Raw genomic sequence first — 16,625 nt, 5'->3', positions numbered from 1 at the left:
TCTTTATTTATCTTATTTAAGTACTTTTATTTCATTTTCCTTTATTATTATTTTAATTTTAGTTTTTATAATTTTTATTGAATAATTTATAGTTTCAGCTATTTCAATACGAGTAATTATGCTTCCTTATATTTCCTAAAAAGTTCCTAATTCTATCACAGTTATAAAGAGCTCTAAAGCTCATCATCGCATAGGAACTAAAAACTCTACTGGCAAAGGTTCTCCATGACTGCCATGTCCTGCTCGACCACGACGATAGTTACCACCAGATATAATATTCTTTTGGTGCAGGACTTATGGACTAATGAACCTCTACCACCACCGGAGTATCCTCCTCCAGTCTCATCATTGCCTTAGCCGATTATTCTCCATAACTCCAAATCAAGGAGTTCATTCATCATTCAGGAAGTTTCACTTTTCTCTCTATCTTATGAATATTTATCTATATTTTTCAATATATCTATCTTTGTACATTGAGGGCAATGTACATCTTAAGTGTGGGAGGTCTTTCATATCATCATTAGAAATCCCTAAATTTTGTCTTATTCTCATGTGAATCACTCATATCACTATTAGAATGAATTTTAATTAATTTATGATTTTTATTGATATGTCTTGAATTAAAACATAGACATTTATGCATTGATTGTTAAACTTTAAGACATTAGGGAATCAAGCATGATAAGTTGATTTTTGAAGAATTATAAACTTTTAGGTTGTTTGCCTAAGTTTAGGTATTATTGTGAGTTGAAATTTACAAGTTTAAACATCAAAAAGCCATAATTTTTATGAGATCTTGAGCCTTTAGAGTATATTTTATTTCTTTCATGCTTACTTTTATTATAAGTGCGTCAGTATTGATTTGTTATTCTAAAACTTGCTTGATTATGCATGTCAATACTACACCATTTCATTTGATATGTCAAGATGATAAAGGCACTTAGGTTTAACCCATTCACTCCACGAAAGCCTACCTTCATAATTAACCCTTAGTGAACTCTTTTGAGCCTAACAAACAGTTAATTGATTTACCCTCAATATTAACCCATAACTCATTATTGTTGAAATCCCCTAATTTGATCCCTATTTTTGTCAAGATTTGATTTGAACTAATTGCTTAGCTAGGTTTTGCTCTTCTATGTATTTGACTTGTTCTTAAAAAAAATACGTCAACACATATTTGTAGTAATTTGTCATTTTTTAGCATGAGTGTTAATTTTATATTCTGAGAAGAAGCTCACTTGTATTCAACTGATGACTGGTTATTTTTCTAGCTAGGTAATTTTTAAATTCAATCTCGATTCTAACCTTTTCTTTCAGCTTGTGACATAACCCCAACCAAAGCCACATTACAACCCTCTAAAAACCCTTTTTGATTGATGTATCAGCTCAATTTATAGTGGTGGAGATTTGATTTTCAAGCAAGCCTATGGCAATAGCTTTTCATATTGACTAATGAATGCTTTAATTGATGTTCTTAAACACCTTAAGTGATTTGAGTGAATCTTCAGTGAGGATGTTAAACTCTGTGATATTTTGATCAAAGGTAATCACTTAGATAAGGGGAGACACCTATGTTTTCATGATAAAATACTCAACTTGGAATGTTTGAAACTTTGATGTACCTTTAGTTGAATTTTTAATGTATGAATACTTATGGATTATTTTGATATATTATTGATAGGGATTATAAATTGAGAATAATTTATGTTGATTGTGAGTTGAGGATTTTGCTTGAGGACAAGCAAACGCTTAAGAGTGGGGGTATTTGATAAACCGTAATTTATACATATTTTTATCCCATGCTCAGCACATTTATAGATGGTTTCTCCTTAAATTTGGTGAATTCGGTGCTCCTAATCCTTTAAATTCATGTTTTATACTTAGGTGAGTACAAAAGAGTAAAAAGAGCGAGAAACGGGCCAAAAATGGAGAAAATGGACCCACATGGGAAATCAACACAGCCTGGACTTCCTCACACGGCCGTGTCACACGACCGTGGCTCTTTGGCAAGATCGAAGCACGACTTACACGGGTAGACTACACGCCCGTACCTATTCAACAGCCTTGACCACGGGCTGGAGTAATACCACACGGGCGTGTCCCTGCCGAGCCTAAGTATAACCCTATTCGGAAAAGGCCAATTTTGAGGGCTTTTAGGCTTTCTTTATGTTTATTCTTCCATTCAAATTTATATTATTTATTAGATTCATGAGGAACTAATTCTCCTGTGGGGGATTAGCAAGTGGAGGTATGAATAATTAACTGTTTTGTAAGGATTTCTTAACGGATTAGCTATTCAGGAAAGGAATAATCTAAACCCTAAGCCTGAAAACCTTAGGAAGTCATCAAGGTGGGAATTAACCTAAATTTGGTATAGCCTATCAGTGAACATCTTAACCCTCAATCGGTCTGGACTGTGAGGTAAGAAGATCGGTAGTTCTTAATGACCTAGTAACTACCAAAGCAAGCTAATCACCCATGTCCAGAGTTGAAAACTTTATTATTGAAAACAATTATGTGCATAATGAATAATGAAGAAGCCTTTATATATGCTAGCTAAATAAATCTAAACAAATCTCTTAAGTATACTAAAACTCTAATTAACCTAAACAAGAAGTAGTTTTAAACTAGACTTTCTTGTTGATATAAAACTCCTAAATAACTTAAAATACTTAATAATTATAAAAAATTCAAAATAATAAAATAATAAGAGCTAATAAATACAATATTGGGCTCATATATAATAACAATTAAGCCTAAAACCCGAACCCAATATGATCTAAACTCGAATTAAAAGCCCGAATCTCGTAATTCTCATTATAATCCTGTCCAAAAATTCTGCTCACGTAGTCTTCACTAAAACGATCATAACTTGAGCTCCCGAACTCAAAATCAAGTGATTCAAAGTGCGTTTCGAATCTAAGAGATAGGTTTTCAAATGCCATAAGACATACTAAACAAGAAATGCCTAAATCCCATCCAAAAAGTCATTGCAAGTCTGATGATTTTCCAAACTTGAAAATTGGCGGCTTCGGTGAATGGAATTTAATAAATTTCACCCCATCCGTACATGTATCACAAACAGTGCCTTAAGTTATCTTTAGGTACCTCAATATTCACAACTTTAGTCAACCAAATAATCACAAATTCAATAATTTATCATTCATATTAGCATGCTCATTTCCTTATGTTCTCTATATCATTTGGTACATTTGATTGCTTAATACATATTTACAATGTAATATGTAGAACTTATTTGTCTAATAATCAAAAATTTTAAAATCATCTATCTTCATGCCAAATTTACTATAAATACAATCAACCTATGTACATACTCCTAACCAATCACTTATATTTCTACAAGCTCAAACACACAAATGACAAGAAAAATTAAAGAAAAGCATTAAAAATTAAAAAAAAATTCTATGTTATCCCCCCACACTTTAGATAACTCATTGTCCTCAATGTGTAGCCTTGTGGAAGATAAATAAAAAATTACTTGATTGATCGTGATAGTTTCGTGAGCTATTGGTGGGTACCTCCTCCTTTGATCATTGATAGCTCAAAATCATTGTGCTACTTCCATGTGGAGTTCCTACACAGAAAATTTAAACAAAAATAAAACAACTATTAGTTTACTATTTACTCTTAGTCTTAACAATTTAAATAAATGAAAAATCATCTAAAAATCAGTACAATCTTTAAAAGAAAAAACTAATATTTCAGTCATCCTCCTCAAAATCCATCTCATCATCTTCCTCCCCCTCCTCATCTCTTTCTTCTTCTTCAGTCTCCTATTCCACTTCTTCTTGCTTTGGATGTGTCGGCCCAAACATATCTAGTGTATAATTAGAAACCATAATATTATTTTATTGTGCGAATTCCTGAAAAATCGGGCCTGACTCCTACATCCAGTGTATGATCCAGTCTAGCTTGGGATAACTGCTCTCACCAATTTCCTGTTAAGAGGTCAATTTTATTTTTCTATGGACGAAGTCAAAGTGGCCATCATCTATTGCTGGCATTTATTCCACTCTTTAATTTGTTTAGTTCACAGCTCAGTGTACTGTGTATATAAAGTGTCGCCAATTATGCTTCGAGATGGCTTCATTGATTACTCTATAGATGCCACCGGAATGCCTACTCTCTTATATAGGGTCGTCACAAAATAAGGAAAGAAGGCTCCCACTCTCTGGCCACTAACACATCCTTCATATTTTGGTATATCTACGTTCCGATGCATAATTGTTTTTTCTACAAAAAGCGTAAAGCAAAACCACTCAAAAAGTATTAACATTAGAAACATTCAAAGCATGATCTCTTCTAGTGCATAAAAATTGGATCCACATTTTTGCTTCAGGAAACATTATTTCTTGATTAAAGGTTGGAATATCAGTATCTGGGCGACATTTCCATTCACCTCTTTCCAATTGTTAGAAAGTTTATAATGTTATCCATATTTATGTCTCAAAAATATTCCAGATCAATTTCTTCTATAAAATCTTTTAAATAAAATGGAGCATTACAAAATTCGCAAATAACCTGAGGGGTAACTCATACATCTTTCCTTCGTAGAGGTATTGTTTCTAATGTATGACCTTCAATTTTTTTCTAGACTCATCGTCCCGTAAAAATGCTTAGAGACCACGGCAGGTTCTTTTAGGATCGTACAAAAATGTTCCCATCTGTGATATCTAACTAAAGGTCATATCTCCTGATAGAGAACCATCGATGGTTCAAATCCTCTCTCTTGAATAAACAATTTTCATTGAAGTTCTACAAAATATTTTTCAACGTTTGGACTAAAAAAATTAGAGGGGTTCGAAACCATTGAAGGTTCTGGTTCATTAGTTCTTTTAACCTTTTGTGAAGGCATTTTGAATATTGTTTTAATTCAAAAACTAATAAACTAGCAAGCAAAGTTTCCAATGGAACAGTAAAAAGTAGAAATTTAGGAACCCTTAATCTTGGAAAAAGATATATTGAATTTCTTGTAATATTTGTTTGTGGTTGCTCCTTTTAGTGCTCCGTTTTCCACCGGTTGTGGTTGCATTTAACTAATAGCAAAAAAGAGTTGTAAATTTAGGGTTTTAATGCAAAAGGGATTTTGGATTTGAGAGAGTTTTGAGGTGTTTTGAATGTTAAAAACTAAGTTAAAATGTAAATTTAGGGTATTTTTAAGTTTTAAAATAATGATTTTAAGGTTTAAAACTAGGTATAATGGAGATTAACCCGCTAGGTTGAGCAAATAGATTAGGTCAACCCTGCAGAAAATTGCAGCGATGTCACAACATAGGGGTTTCGTGTCGCGACATCCCTGACAAGTTGTCATTGTAACAACATCGGAGTTCGATGTTGTGACACACTATATAATTTTAGATTTACGGGTAAACTGGCCTTGGAATCGCGACATACAAATTTTGCGTTGTGGTGTCAAGTTAATTTTTTCAATTCTACTAATTCTGGTTATAGCATTTCAACGCGGGACTACCGCGTTGCGACCTTGGTTCTGTTTCTACCCAAATTTCCAATTTTCAAAGTGTCACAGTTCCTCTACAACATAAATTTAATAAAGATTAAATTCTAGACTAGTTAGTTAAATATATAATAATTTATAAATATTTAAATATTAATTAAAATAATCAAGTTTTATTGTCGAATTCATCCGACAGCACCATTAATTCATTACAATGTTTGTCGTGCCACTACACCTTCTTCCTTTTATCTCTTTCCCTGAACATGTTCTTTTGACCCGTATGGATTAAAAGAAGTACGTCCCTTGATTCGAGATTATTAGGGTTAAAAGTAGATAATTCATTACAATGTTCCCCTAAGTCCTTTTTGTTTTCCCCACTCTGTTGGTAGCCACATTTAAAAACTTCTGTTTCACCATTAATCTTCATTATTAATTTATTATTTTCCAGATCAATGGTGGATTCTGAAGTGGCTAGAAAATGTCTACCTAACAGGATTGGTATCTCTCGATCTTCTACAAGGTCTAGAACTACAAAGTCTACCGGGATGATAAAGCTGCGCACTTTGACTAACACATCTTCTAATACTCTTTTCAGATGAACTGAATATCTGTCAGCCAACTGTAATGTTATTTGGGTGTTCTTGATGTCCCCTAACCCGAGTTCTTCACATATAGATAGAGGCATTAAATTGATACTAGCTCCTAAATCACATAGGGCTCTATTGAAATGAATGCTCCCTATCTCTATGGGAATTGTAAAACTTCTCGAGTCTTTCAACTTTTGAGGAGCTTGTCTAGAAATAATAGCACTACAAGAAGCACTCATGTTAACTTATTCTTCTACGTAAATTTTCCTACACCTAGACATGATTTCCTTTAGAAATTTGACATACTCAAGAACTTTCTCAATTAATTCAATCAAAGGTAGGTTGACATTTAATGTTTTGAACAAGTTTAGAAAACTTACAAACTCGCCTTCATCCGTTTTTGCTTTTCTTCTAGCCTTGAAGGGAGCGGTATCTTTACCATGACAGGGTCTTTAATTGTCCCTTTCTCCGATTTAATTGTTAGTGCAACTACTTCCTCTAACTCTGGTTCATCATCAGCTTCTAAGGGTTCTTCTTGAAGATCATCAGTGTTCTCCTTATTCATCTCTTGAGTTGGGTTCTCTGGGCTACTCAGTACTTTACTAAATCAGAGCGCTATTACTTTCACATGTTCCTTCCCTTCTCTACGAGGATTATTTTTGGTGTTACTAGGAATACTTATGCCAATTTGTCTTTTTATATCACCCATCATGCTCATCAATTGGCTCATCTAATCTTCAAGCTTAGTCAATGTTCTTGTTGTATTGGTGCACTTAAACTACACCTACTTCACGTTTGTTCTCATTGACTACATCCCCTGTCAATTGTATCCAGATGTTGACTACATATAGTATGGCCATTTAGGTTGGCCCTTTCCTAAGGTTTCTATAAATAAGGAGGTTGATAGTTATTATTTTTAACTTGGTTAGAGTTATTGCCTCCTTCTTGGTTTCCTCCCCATCTCAGATTCAGGTGATCTCTCCATTCGGAATTGTATGATTCGATTAAGGATTTCACCCCTATTTTTGATGTAATTCACATCTTCGATGAGATTATTAAGGCAGTGGAAAAGCATTTTGTCTCCTCCATAGACAACCAGTGCATTCTTATCAGCCTCTATTCGATTGATTCTATCCATTAATTGCTGATATTTGTCATCCTTCTAGACAGTTGACCGCCTCTGGACGTACTAACATCCAGAGTGTGAATACTGCAGCAAAATATATATATAAATGAAGCGGTGTCCGCAAGTGTACGAGTCAGGTTGTACTATAGTTACAATGAAGTAGATGAGTACTCCGAGGATCGTACCCAAGGCAGGCTAGTACTAGATCAATTTCAACCTAAACACCAAAAGATCTAATTAGTACTTAAAATAGGTTATATTACAAAAATATAAATAATAAGGATTTTTGGGGTTTTTATAATAATAGTAATAATCATAAGAAAAAAAATAATATTGGGAATTTGAAAAGTAGGATTGATTAGATCTGATTATGGGTGATTAGCTCACTTCGGTAATCTTGATCAACTATCACTTCAGGCTCCATGTTAATCAACTAGTTGACACCCTAGCAGGAACTTCCAATACGTTCACTAAAATAACGAGTCTGCAAAGACTACTTATCTTTTGACCTCATAGTCTAAACCGGTTTCGGGTTAAGGTGTTTACAGATAGTCCATATCAATTTTGGGTTAATTCTTACCTTAATAACTTTCTAGGGTCATCAAGCCTAGAGTTTAGGTTCTCCATTTCCCGAATAGATGATCTATTGAGTAACCCTGCAAAATAATCGTTCCATCATATCTCCACTCATTAATCCCCCATAGAGGGATTAGTTCCTCATGGTTTTAGTAAACAATATAAAATTGATGTAAAACATAAACATAATAAACAAATTGAAAGTATAAAGTTTAGGAAAAAGCCTTATTTGTATTAAGAACAAAAGTGAATCTACAAAGTTTGATCACATCCACAGACCAGATTTCCCGAGATAAAATAAAGAACAAACTAAAATAAATCTAAAACCTAAGAAAAGAGAAAAACTAAACTAAAAAATGACAGAATCTAAGCTAAAGTAATTGGTGTTCATAACATGTGCCAAATGAGCCTATTTATAGACTTGATGTGGTCGTCGTCCTTAACCCTATGTTAGCTAATGTTCTCGAGCTTTAGGTTGGATTCTACAGACCAAAACGCACATTGGCTCAATTAATTCCCATCCAGAGCTAATGTTGTGGCACATCAGGACCTATGCCGCTACATAAAAGTCAGTATACTCTTCTTTAGGATGTCTTCAGAGGTATGTCATCACAACCTTAGGCTATGTCACGACATCAAAGGCATTCTTGGAATTCCTCTATTCTACTCCTTATGTTGTGACATCAATTCCTCCATATTGCGACATAGTGACCAATATCAGTTTAGCACGCCTTTTAATGGCCTCCTACAAAATCACAAGGTTCATTAGCTCACCCTTAGGCCTCATTCGGCCCCTAAGGTCAATAAAAGACTCAATTTGCACACTTTATTGAATTTAATTAAACTTACTAAAACATCATTAAAAACTAATGTTAATGTTAATTTTCAAGCTCCTAAAGTGCAAAAATTAATTTAGTCTACTACATCAAATTACAGCAGATCAATAGCCTTTACTGTAAATGGTCTTTGGTCGTATGTATATCATTCAGTTGACCATAGGCAGGAATTTATTATCATACTTTCTATTAATTTGTACGCATCCTCGTACATTCTATTCATTAGGGCACCTTCTATTACTCCATCTAATCTTGACCTTGAATAAACATCCAACCCATTGTAGAAAATCTGCAGTTGTAACAACTCAGGCAATTCGTGGTGTAGGCATTTCAAAATCAACTTTTTAAAATATTCACATGTTTCATGAAAACTTTCCCCCTCAAACTATTTGAACATCAAAATTTCCCTTATTAGCTAGATTGTCTTGCTAATATGGAAGAACTTTTATAGGAATTTCCCTACGAGTTCGTCCCATGTCGTGATTGATTTTAGTGTCTGCGAATCTAGCTAAAAAAATGTTTAACTGAATTAATGAAAAGGGGAACAACCAAAGAAGAATAGCGTCATCGGTGACCTCATTGTATTTGAAGGTATCACAAAGTTAAAAAAACCATTTCAGATGCTGACTCGAATCTTCTATCATTGTTCCTTAAAACTACCAATTATTCTGGATCATAGCTGGCTTAATCTTGAAATTATTGACTGTGATAACTAACCTTGTTATACTCTTTTAAACCATATCCAAATTTGGTAGCACATATTCCCTTAGAGTCCTATCGTTATGCGTCATGTTTATATTTGCAAGTAGCTGTAGTGGTGGTGGTGGTGGATCTTCTAGATTGTTATTGTTAGCCTCGTCGAACAGGAATTCTCACGTTATGGTAAATTGCCCATAACAGGTAGTGGATTCTGTATTGGCTATTATTGTTACTGTCGACGATTCCTTCGGATTATTCTTTCTAGATCTATGATTGGCTCTATAGGTGTTCCCCTACTCCGAGTCATACACTAAACCCAAAAAGACAATATTAGTAGAAAATAAGAAAAAAATCGTAGTTATAACCTAAAAATTTCTTAATTATTCTATTAATATGAAAAATTTAAAATCAATATAATGATATTGCCTCCCCGGCAATGGCGCCAACAAATTGACCACCTCTAAACGTACCACTGTCCAGAGTAGAAATCTTGCACAAAAGATATAAAAGACGGTATCCACAAGTATACGAGTCAAGTTGTAATATAGTTACAGCAGAGTAGGTGAGTATTCTAACGATTGTACCCAAGGAAGGCGAACACTAAATTAATTCTAGTCTAAACATAAATAGATCTAATTAGTACTTTAATTGGATTATATTACGATAAATAAAAAGAAGGTTTCGGTGATCTATACTAATAACAATAATAAAAGAAAACAAAGAAATAAATAAAACACAATAGATCAAAGAGCAAAATATATCAAATATGGTCGTGGATTATTAGCTTGCTTCTATAATCATAACCAACTGTCGCTTTTGAGTTTTCTTGTTCAATCAACTAGTCAATACCCCAGTAGGATCTTCCGATCTTCCACTTACATATTGAGTCGACAAAAACTACTTATCTCTCGACTTTAAAGTCCAAATCGGTTCGGGGTTAAAGTGTTCACAGATAAGCTATACCAAATTTGAGTTAGTTCCCACCTTAATGACTTCTTAGGGTTTCCAAGCCTAGGGTTTAGTTTCTTCCTCTCTTGAACAGTTGATCCACTTAAAAACCCCTAAAAATAGTTAATTAATCGTATCTCTACTTGCTAATCCCCCACAGGAGGATTAGTTCCTTATGGATATAATAAACAATATAAACTTGATAGAAAGAATAAATATAAAGAACAATTCAAGAGAAAACTAGTTTAATCTGCTACACCGAATTACGACAAATCAGTAGTCTCTCGAACCGTACCGGCTCGCAACCAAAGTGTGACAAAATTACTCACATAGGTTCCATAGGCATAGGGAAACCGAATTACATAAATATATCATTTGTGTTATTTGTTTTTTTGTTTGCATAGTTTTCGTAGTGCCGAACCGTAATAATCATTACAGTCTAGTACGTCCATTGCAGTTTTCATCTTAATCAAACAAACAACTTAAGGAAGCAACAAAAATTATTTCTTTAAATATGTAAAATTGAATCAAAATTAAAGCTTCAAATATACATAAATTCAAGTTTCATGTGTATAATTGCACCAAATTGAAATTTATGTATCAAATTACACATTAGACCAAAGTTGATATATATATATTTGATAAGCATGATAAAGTAAGTCTTTATGTAGAACAAAAAAAAATAGATTAGGTAAAAATATGCTTTAGGTTCCTACACTCTTTATAATTTGTAATCCAATTCCCTAGTTTTATTTATAATAATTTAGTATTCATACTTTTCAAATTTTAAAATTCAAGTCTAATTATTAATATTGTTAATAGTATTTTTTTATGTGTGACATTTTAAAACTAAAAAAATTACTTATTTCGTAGTTATGTAATAAAAATATATTTTATGATGATGAATAATTTTAATTGTATTAATAATTTTAATTTTTTGAAAAATAAAAGTATTAAAATCCTTGCAATTTAAAAATAAGGAAACTAAATAGTAACAAGAATTCAACTATTAGATAATTAATCTAAGTATCTAAAACTAATATAAATAACTTAATTTAAAATTTGAAAAGTTAATTCATATATTTTGAATGAAATCGAATTTTGCACATCATTAATACCACCTTACCCTCGTTAAGCTGACCCGACCCGACCCTATGTAAGAGCTATTTAATAGATGTTTCTTTACCATTTTCTTTCATTAATCCCTCGATTTGTTTGGGAAAAGAAAAAAGACCCTAGCTAAGCCTCCTGTGATCCTTCTTCAACATGGGAGATTACAACGATGCCTTCATGCGCAACCAAAACGCCGCCGCCGCCGTTCAGGCTCGCGTTAAACCCCCTCAGAACCGCGCCAATATTCAGCAGCTCAAGCTGGTTCGTTGTTTTAGGGTTCTTTTTTGGTTTGAAGAGTGTGATAAGATGACTTTTAATCTCGACTCGTTAGATTAAGATTATTGTATATTCTTATTTTCTGTTCACTACTTTCTATTTTCAAAACTTTTGATGAATTTAGTTTTCTTTTTTGTTCTTCTAAATGAAGATTTGCTGGGATTTTTGGAAAATTAGATGCGACTAAAAAAATATATGGTGATTTTGATTTGTTTTTGGGTAAAAGATGGTAAAATACAAATTTGTTTACTTTGCAGATTGGCCAAAGCCATCCTACTGGTTTAACAGCTAACCTTTTGAAGCTTTTTGAACCACGACCTCCGTTGGAGTTTAAACCGCCTCCTGAGAAGAGAAAATGCCCTCCGTATACAGGTCTTTTTCGTGCATTTGGAGTTTTAATTTAAATTTGACATTTACTGACTTGTTTTGCTTCGTTTGTCTTTGTTAGGAATGGCACAATTTGTGAGTCACTTTGCTGAGCCAGGAGATCCTGAGTATGCCCCGCCTGTTCAGGAAGCAGAAACACCTGTAGGATACTTGTTCTTAAGGAGAAGTTGCTGTGTTTTTGTTTCTGTGAAATGCTTTGCATGATAAAATTTGTTTTGATGGTGTTATGTTTTCTTTTGTGCTTTTATCAAATTTGGAATTATTTTTTGAGTAGTATGATGTCATTGAGATTTGAGATGTTTATGGCACGGCCTCTATACTGAGATCACTCAGTTAATTTTCTCCTGTTTGTAACTAAACCGCCCATATGGTGAGAACACTGTAGTTATGTTCTCATGTTTGTGTGTGTTCCATGCGTTGTTTAAACGATGACCTTAGTTGGGCTTCGCACTATTCAGTGAAAACGGATTTAGCTTGCCTAGACCTAAACCAATTTAGTTATTCAGTTGGTTATGATGTTTTTGGTTATTGATTAATTCAATATGTCGTTGAACAATAACTGAATTACTCGAATTACCCAAAATATATGACATATATTTTAATCTTTGTCAGATGTTCACTTATTTTTGGCATTTTAATTTTTTTGGATGATTATACTTATTTGAATTATGAAAAATTAGGATTTTAAGATGCATTACTTAACTGGCCTAGTTATGAAATATTTTGGCTGGTCAAAGTCTATTTTCTTAATAATTTGGTATGGTTAACTGAAATAAAAAAAAATGTAAATTCAGTTGATCTAATTCGGTTATAGTTTACACAAATTAACCTAATGAACATCCCTAGATTTTGTACACTATAAGCTGGTAAAATTTTGGTAGAGTGTTGTGAAAAGAATAATGCGCACTATGTTATGGCTTTGGTGTTATATGTTAATTTGGCCACCTACTTTACTTTTACGGAAGGAAAAGGTTAACTTATATGTACCTTTTGTTTTTTTATTTTTTATTTGGGATCTAGGCACAACGGAGAGCAAGAATTCATAAGTTGCGACTAGAGAAGGGCTTGGAGAAGGCTGCTGAGGAACTGAAAAACTGTGAAGTCTCATTTCTTTATGTTGCTTATTAGTGACTGGCGAATTTGTTTAATGCACGTATTATGATTTGTATCTTGATTTTTAATCCTTTTTTTTCTTTGTCTTTAATGCAGATGATCCAAATAATGACCCAAACGTTTCAGGTGATCCATACAAGACATTGTTTGTTGCTAGACTTGTAAGTGAATTTGCATAATTTTGTATCTAATTTCATCTTTTAATTATTCCTGCTGAAGTTAGTTACTAGCTTGTATTATTTGTTGCAGAATTATGAGACATCCGAGAGTAGAATTAAAAGGGAGTTTGAGTCTTATGGACCGATTAAGCGGGTAGGTATTTTGAGCACCCTCATGCGGGTTTGGTAAGAGGTTATGCAGCTGTTTATCCTCTCTGTTTCCTTAACAAAATATTTAAGTTTGTTCGATCTAAATTTCTAGTTTTAGAGTTTGCCGTGTCCAGTATTTTCTAAACAAGCTAAATTTTTTTCGTGTAAAAACTGAGGCTTCTGACATACATACATATTTACTAAAGCTTACTAAAAAAAATTCTTAACATGTTTGTATAAACTTGGTAAGCTGTAATTCATCACTGTCACAAGATTCTATCTTTAGATGGTACTACTAAATTGCAACAAATGGTGCTACTTGTTGGCATCTATGAGTATGCTGAGCTTTGGCCTTCCCTGTAGTATATCATATTTGAGTATATGTTCAAGTTGTCAAAAGTAAAACAGGTATCACTGGTAAGGGTGAATTTTTTTGTTTCACATGGCCCCTTGATAAGTTACTTGAATATGGTAGGATGTAGAACTCATCTCCAGAAATAGTTGATCTTTCCACTCTTTAGGTTTTGTTCTACCATTAAGAAGCATCCTATAAAAGGTATCCCTGGTAAGGGGCTCATTATGTTGTTTCTCATTCCCCAATATTTTTACAATCCTATTCCAAAGATGTTACTTTATTCCTGCAAAGCAAAGCTGAAAAATTATGTTGAGCGGAGCAATTGTGCATTGTGCCTTTTCGCCTTTATTTTCGAGCATCAAAAGGTGGCTGACATCTGCTCTTTTTCGTGCTGTGGGTAAAAAAAAAATTGGGAGTATTAGCATCTCTTTCTTTTGTTATTTAAATTTTTAGCCCATGCTTTTCCTGCTAATAAAAGCTTTACTTTTGGCTTTTAAAGGCTATCAAAAACATATCAGCAGTTGAGAAGGTGTTCTGGTATTTTCTAGTCTATAACTATTTTCAATTTTTTTAAAAAAATATTTCCTGGTAAGGGGAGTTTAGTTTGTTCAACAATTGGTAAATTTGCCATGATACATCGGTTTATCCGCAACTCTAGCAATGGTGGTCCGCATCTCACAATGGCAGCTCTATGATTAAAAGGTGAGCACGGCTTATGAGGCATAATGCCTGCCTGCCGTGCCATTTAGGATTTACTATTTCTAACGTTTTTCTAGTGCTAGCTCTTAGCTGTGGAGATGAAGCATCATCAATTCTAAATATCTGATTCCCACGAGAATATTTTTCTTCGATACATTATTCCAATTGTTTGTTAAATATTTCTTTTGTTGTGCCAGGTTCGGTTGGTTACTGATAAATCCACAAATAAACCAAGAGGCTATGCTTTCATCGAGTACATGCATACTCGGGATATGAAAGGTTTGCTTCGATTGATTACCTTTTTTCTTTTGAGCTAGTAAACTTTTGAGAGCAGTATTAATTATGTTTTCTAACATCTCACAGCTGCTTATAAACAAGCTGATGGGAGGAAGATTGATGGCAGAAGGGTTCTTGTGGATGTTGAGCGCGGTAGGACAGTCCCTAATTGGCGCCCTCGTAGGCTAGGTGGTGGACTTGGAACTACCAGGATTGGTGGTGAAGATGTTACTCAAAGGTATTTTGGGGGGTGGCTATGCATCATTATATTGTAATGCTGTTGCATTAATCTTGGTACTTGCTTTAACACTGGCACCTTTAATTCACCTGCTTCTAGAGAGATAAGCTGAACTCCAATATGTTTGCTTGGCTGATGTTCATATATTTTTCCACTTGGTGTTTGATAACTTGAAGTCCACTATTACCTTTATTGAAATCTAATGCCATCTTTTTGCTACTCAGGGAACAAATCCAGTCAGGACCGTCTCGTTCTGAGGAGCCACGGATTCGAGAGGATCGACATGGTGACCGGTAAGGTTTAGCTTTGTTGTTCTACCAATTTGTCTTCACATTATCTGGTAAATTCTTAAAAGGCTTGCTGGCTGAATACTTATTTCAGCATAAATATGAAATTATTCATTCCACCTTTTGCTGTGAAATGTTTAAGAACCATTTCCAGGCTTTTGCTATGGTGTCAATCATAATTAATTATAATTATCTAATTTACCTTGGAAATCATAGGGACAGGGAGAAGTCCCGTGAAAGAGGAAGGGAACGGGAGAGGGAGCGTGAAAAATCACGTGAGCGCTCCCATGACAGACCGAGAGATCGCGATAGGGAGGATAGACACCACAGAGATCGTGAAAGAACTAGAGACAGAGATAGGGACAGAGAGAGAGACCGCAGTGGTCGTGATCGTGACCGAGCACGTGAACGAGGCCGGGATCGTGGTCGTGATTATGAGCGCGATAGAGAAAGAGACCGTGACAGGGACAGGGACAGGGACAGGGATTATGATGCTGGTGACTATGACCGTGACCGTGGGCGTTCCAGGGATAGGGATAGGGAATCTGATTATGACCGTGTCGAGTCCAAACATGAGAGAGATCGGCACAGTGAGAGGGATTATGATCATGGTGAGCCAGATGAGGATCATGGGTGGTTTGAGCAGCATGATCATGGGCATAGGCGGTCGGACCTAGATGACCAACACTATGAATACTATGATCATCATCGAGGTCGAGGAGAATATGATCTGGATGCTCATGGGGATCGTTATGATCAATATTCTGACCGTGACCGTGATCGTGATCGTGATCGTGATCGTTATGATGGAATGGAAGAAGATGATTACAGGTGATTATGGTCATAAGACAAATCAAGCTCGGGAAATTGAGCAGCTACTTTCTCTGCCAGTGCTCCTAGTTTAGTTTAGATCTCAAGGAAACTGTTTTCAATCTGCTTTCTATTTTGATGTCGCTGGCTACTTCTGAGTTCAGTAGTGTTTTCTTTGGAGTTGGAACGCTATATGCTTGTTTTTATATTTTTTGAAAAAGTTTTTTTATGACTTTGCTTTGGTTTAAGCTCTATGCTACTGATCTATTGTCTGCTTCCGTTTGGTTTGAGGTGCTTGAATTTGGCAATTTATGTTTTAGTATACTGTTGTCGATTTGATCACAGTACTCTTATGTGGGTAACTTATTGGGTCCTGCATCAGACTCTGGAAATTAGTATCCTGCTACTCTCTCTCTTTTTATTTTTATTTTTTGGGCTATCTATTTTACCTTATATATGAAATCAAGTTTCGAACAACATTTTTACACATTGATCTACAATTTAGTAAAAAG

At 34.4% G+C, this 16,625-nt stretch overlaps 1 protein-coding gene across 1 annotated transcript; it reads left to right on the top strand.

Moving 5' to 3' along the window:
- Positions 1 to 11,399: 11,399 nt before the first annotated feature.
- Positions 11,400 to 16,361, top strand: LOC107900632 (U1 small nuclear ribonucleoprotein 70 kDa). Its single transcript, XM_016826302.2, has 10 exons — positions 11,400 to 11,625; positions 11,898 to 12,012; positions 12,089 to 12,168; positions 13,048 to 13,123; positions 13,237 to 13,301; positions 13,390 to 13,452; positions 14,700 to 14,781; positions 14,866 to 15,016; positions 15,241 to 15,309; positions 15,520 to 16,361. Exons 1-10 carry the CDS (start codon positions 11,518 to 11,520, stop codon positions 16,136 to 16,138), a joined length of 1,428 nt encoding a protein of 475 aa, XP_016681791.1. The 5' UTR covers positions 11,400 to 11,517; the 3' UTR covers positions 16,139 to 16,361.
- Positions 16,362 to 16,625: the final 264 nt, after the last annotated feature.

This window comes from Gossypium hirsutum, chromosome A10, assembly GCF_007990345.1.
Source record: "Gossypium hirsutum isolate 1008001.06 chromosome A10, Gossypium_hirsutum_v2.1, whole genome shotgun sequence".
NCBI lineage: Eukaryota > Viridiplantae > Streptophyta > Magnoliopsida > Malvales > Malvaceae > Gossypium > Gossypium hirsutum.
This window is presented reverse-complemented; position numbering and strand designations above follow the sequence as displayed.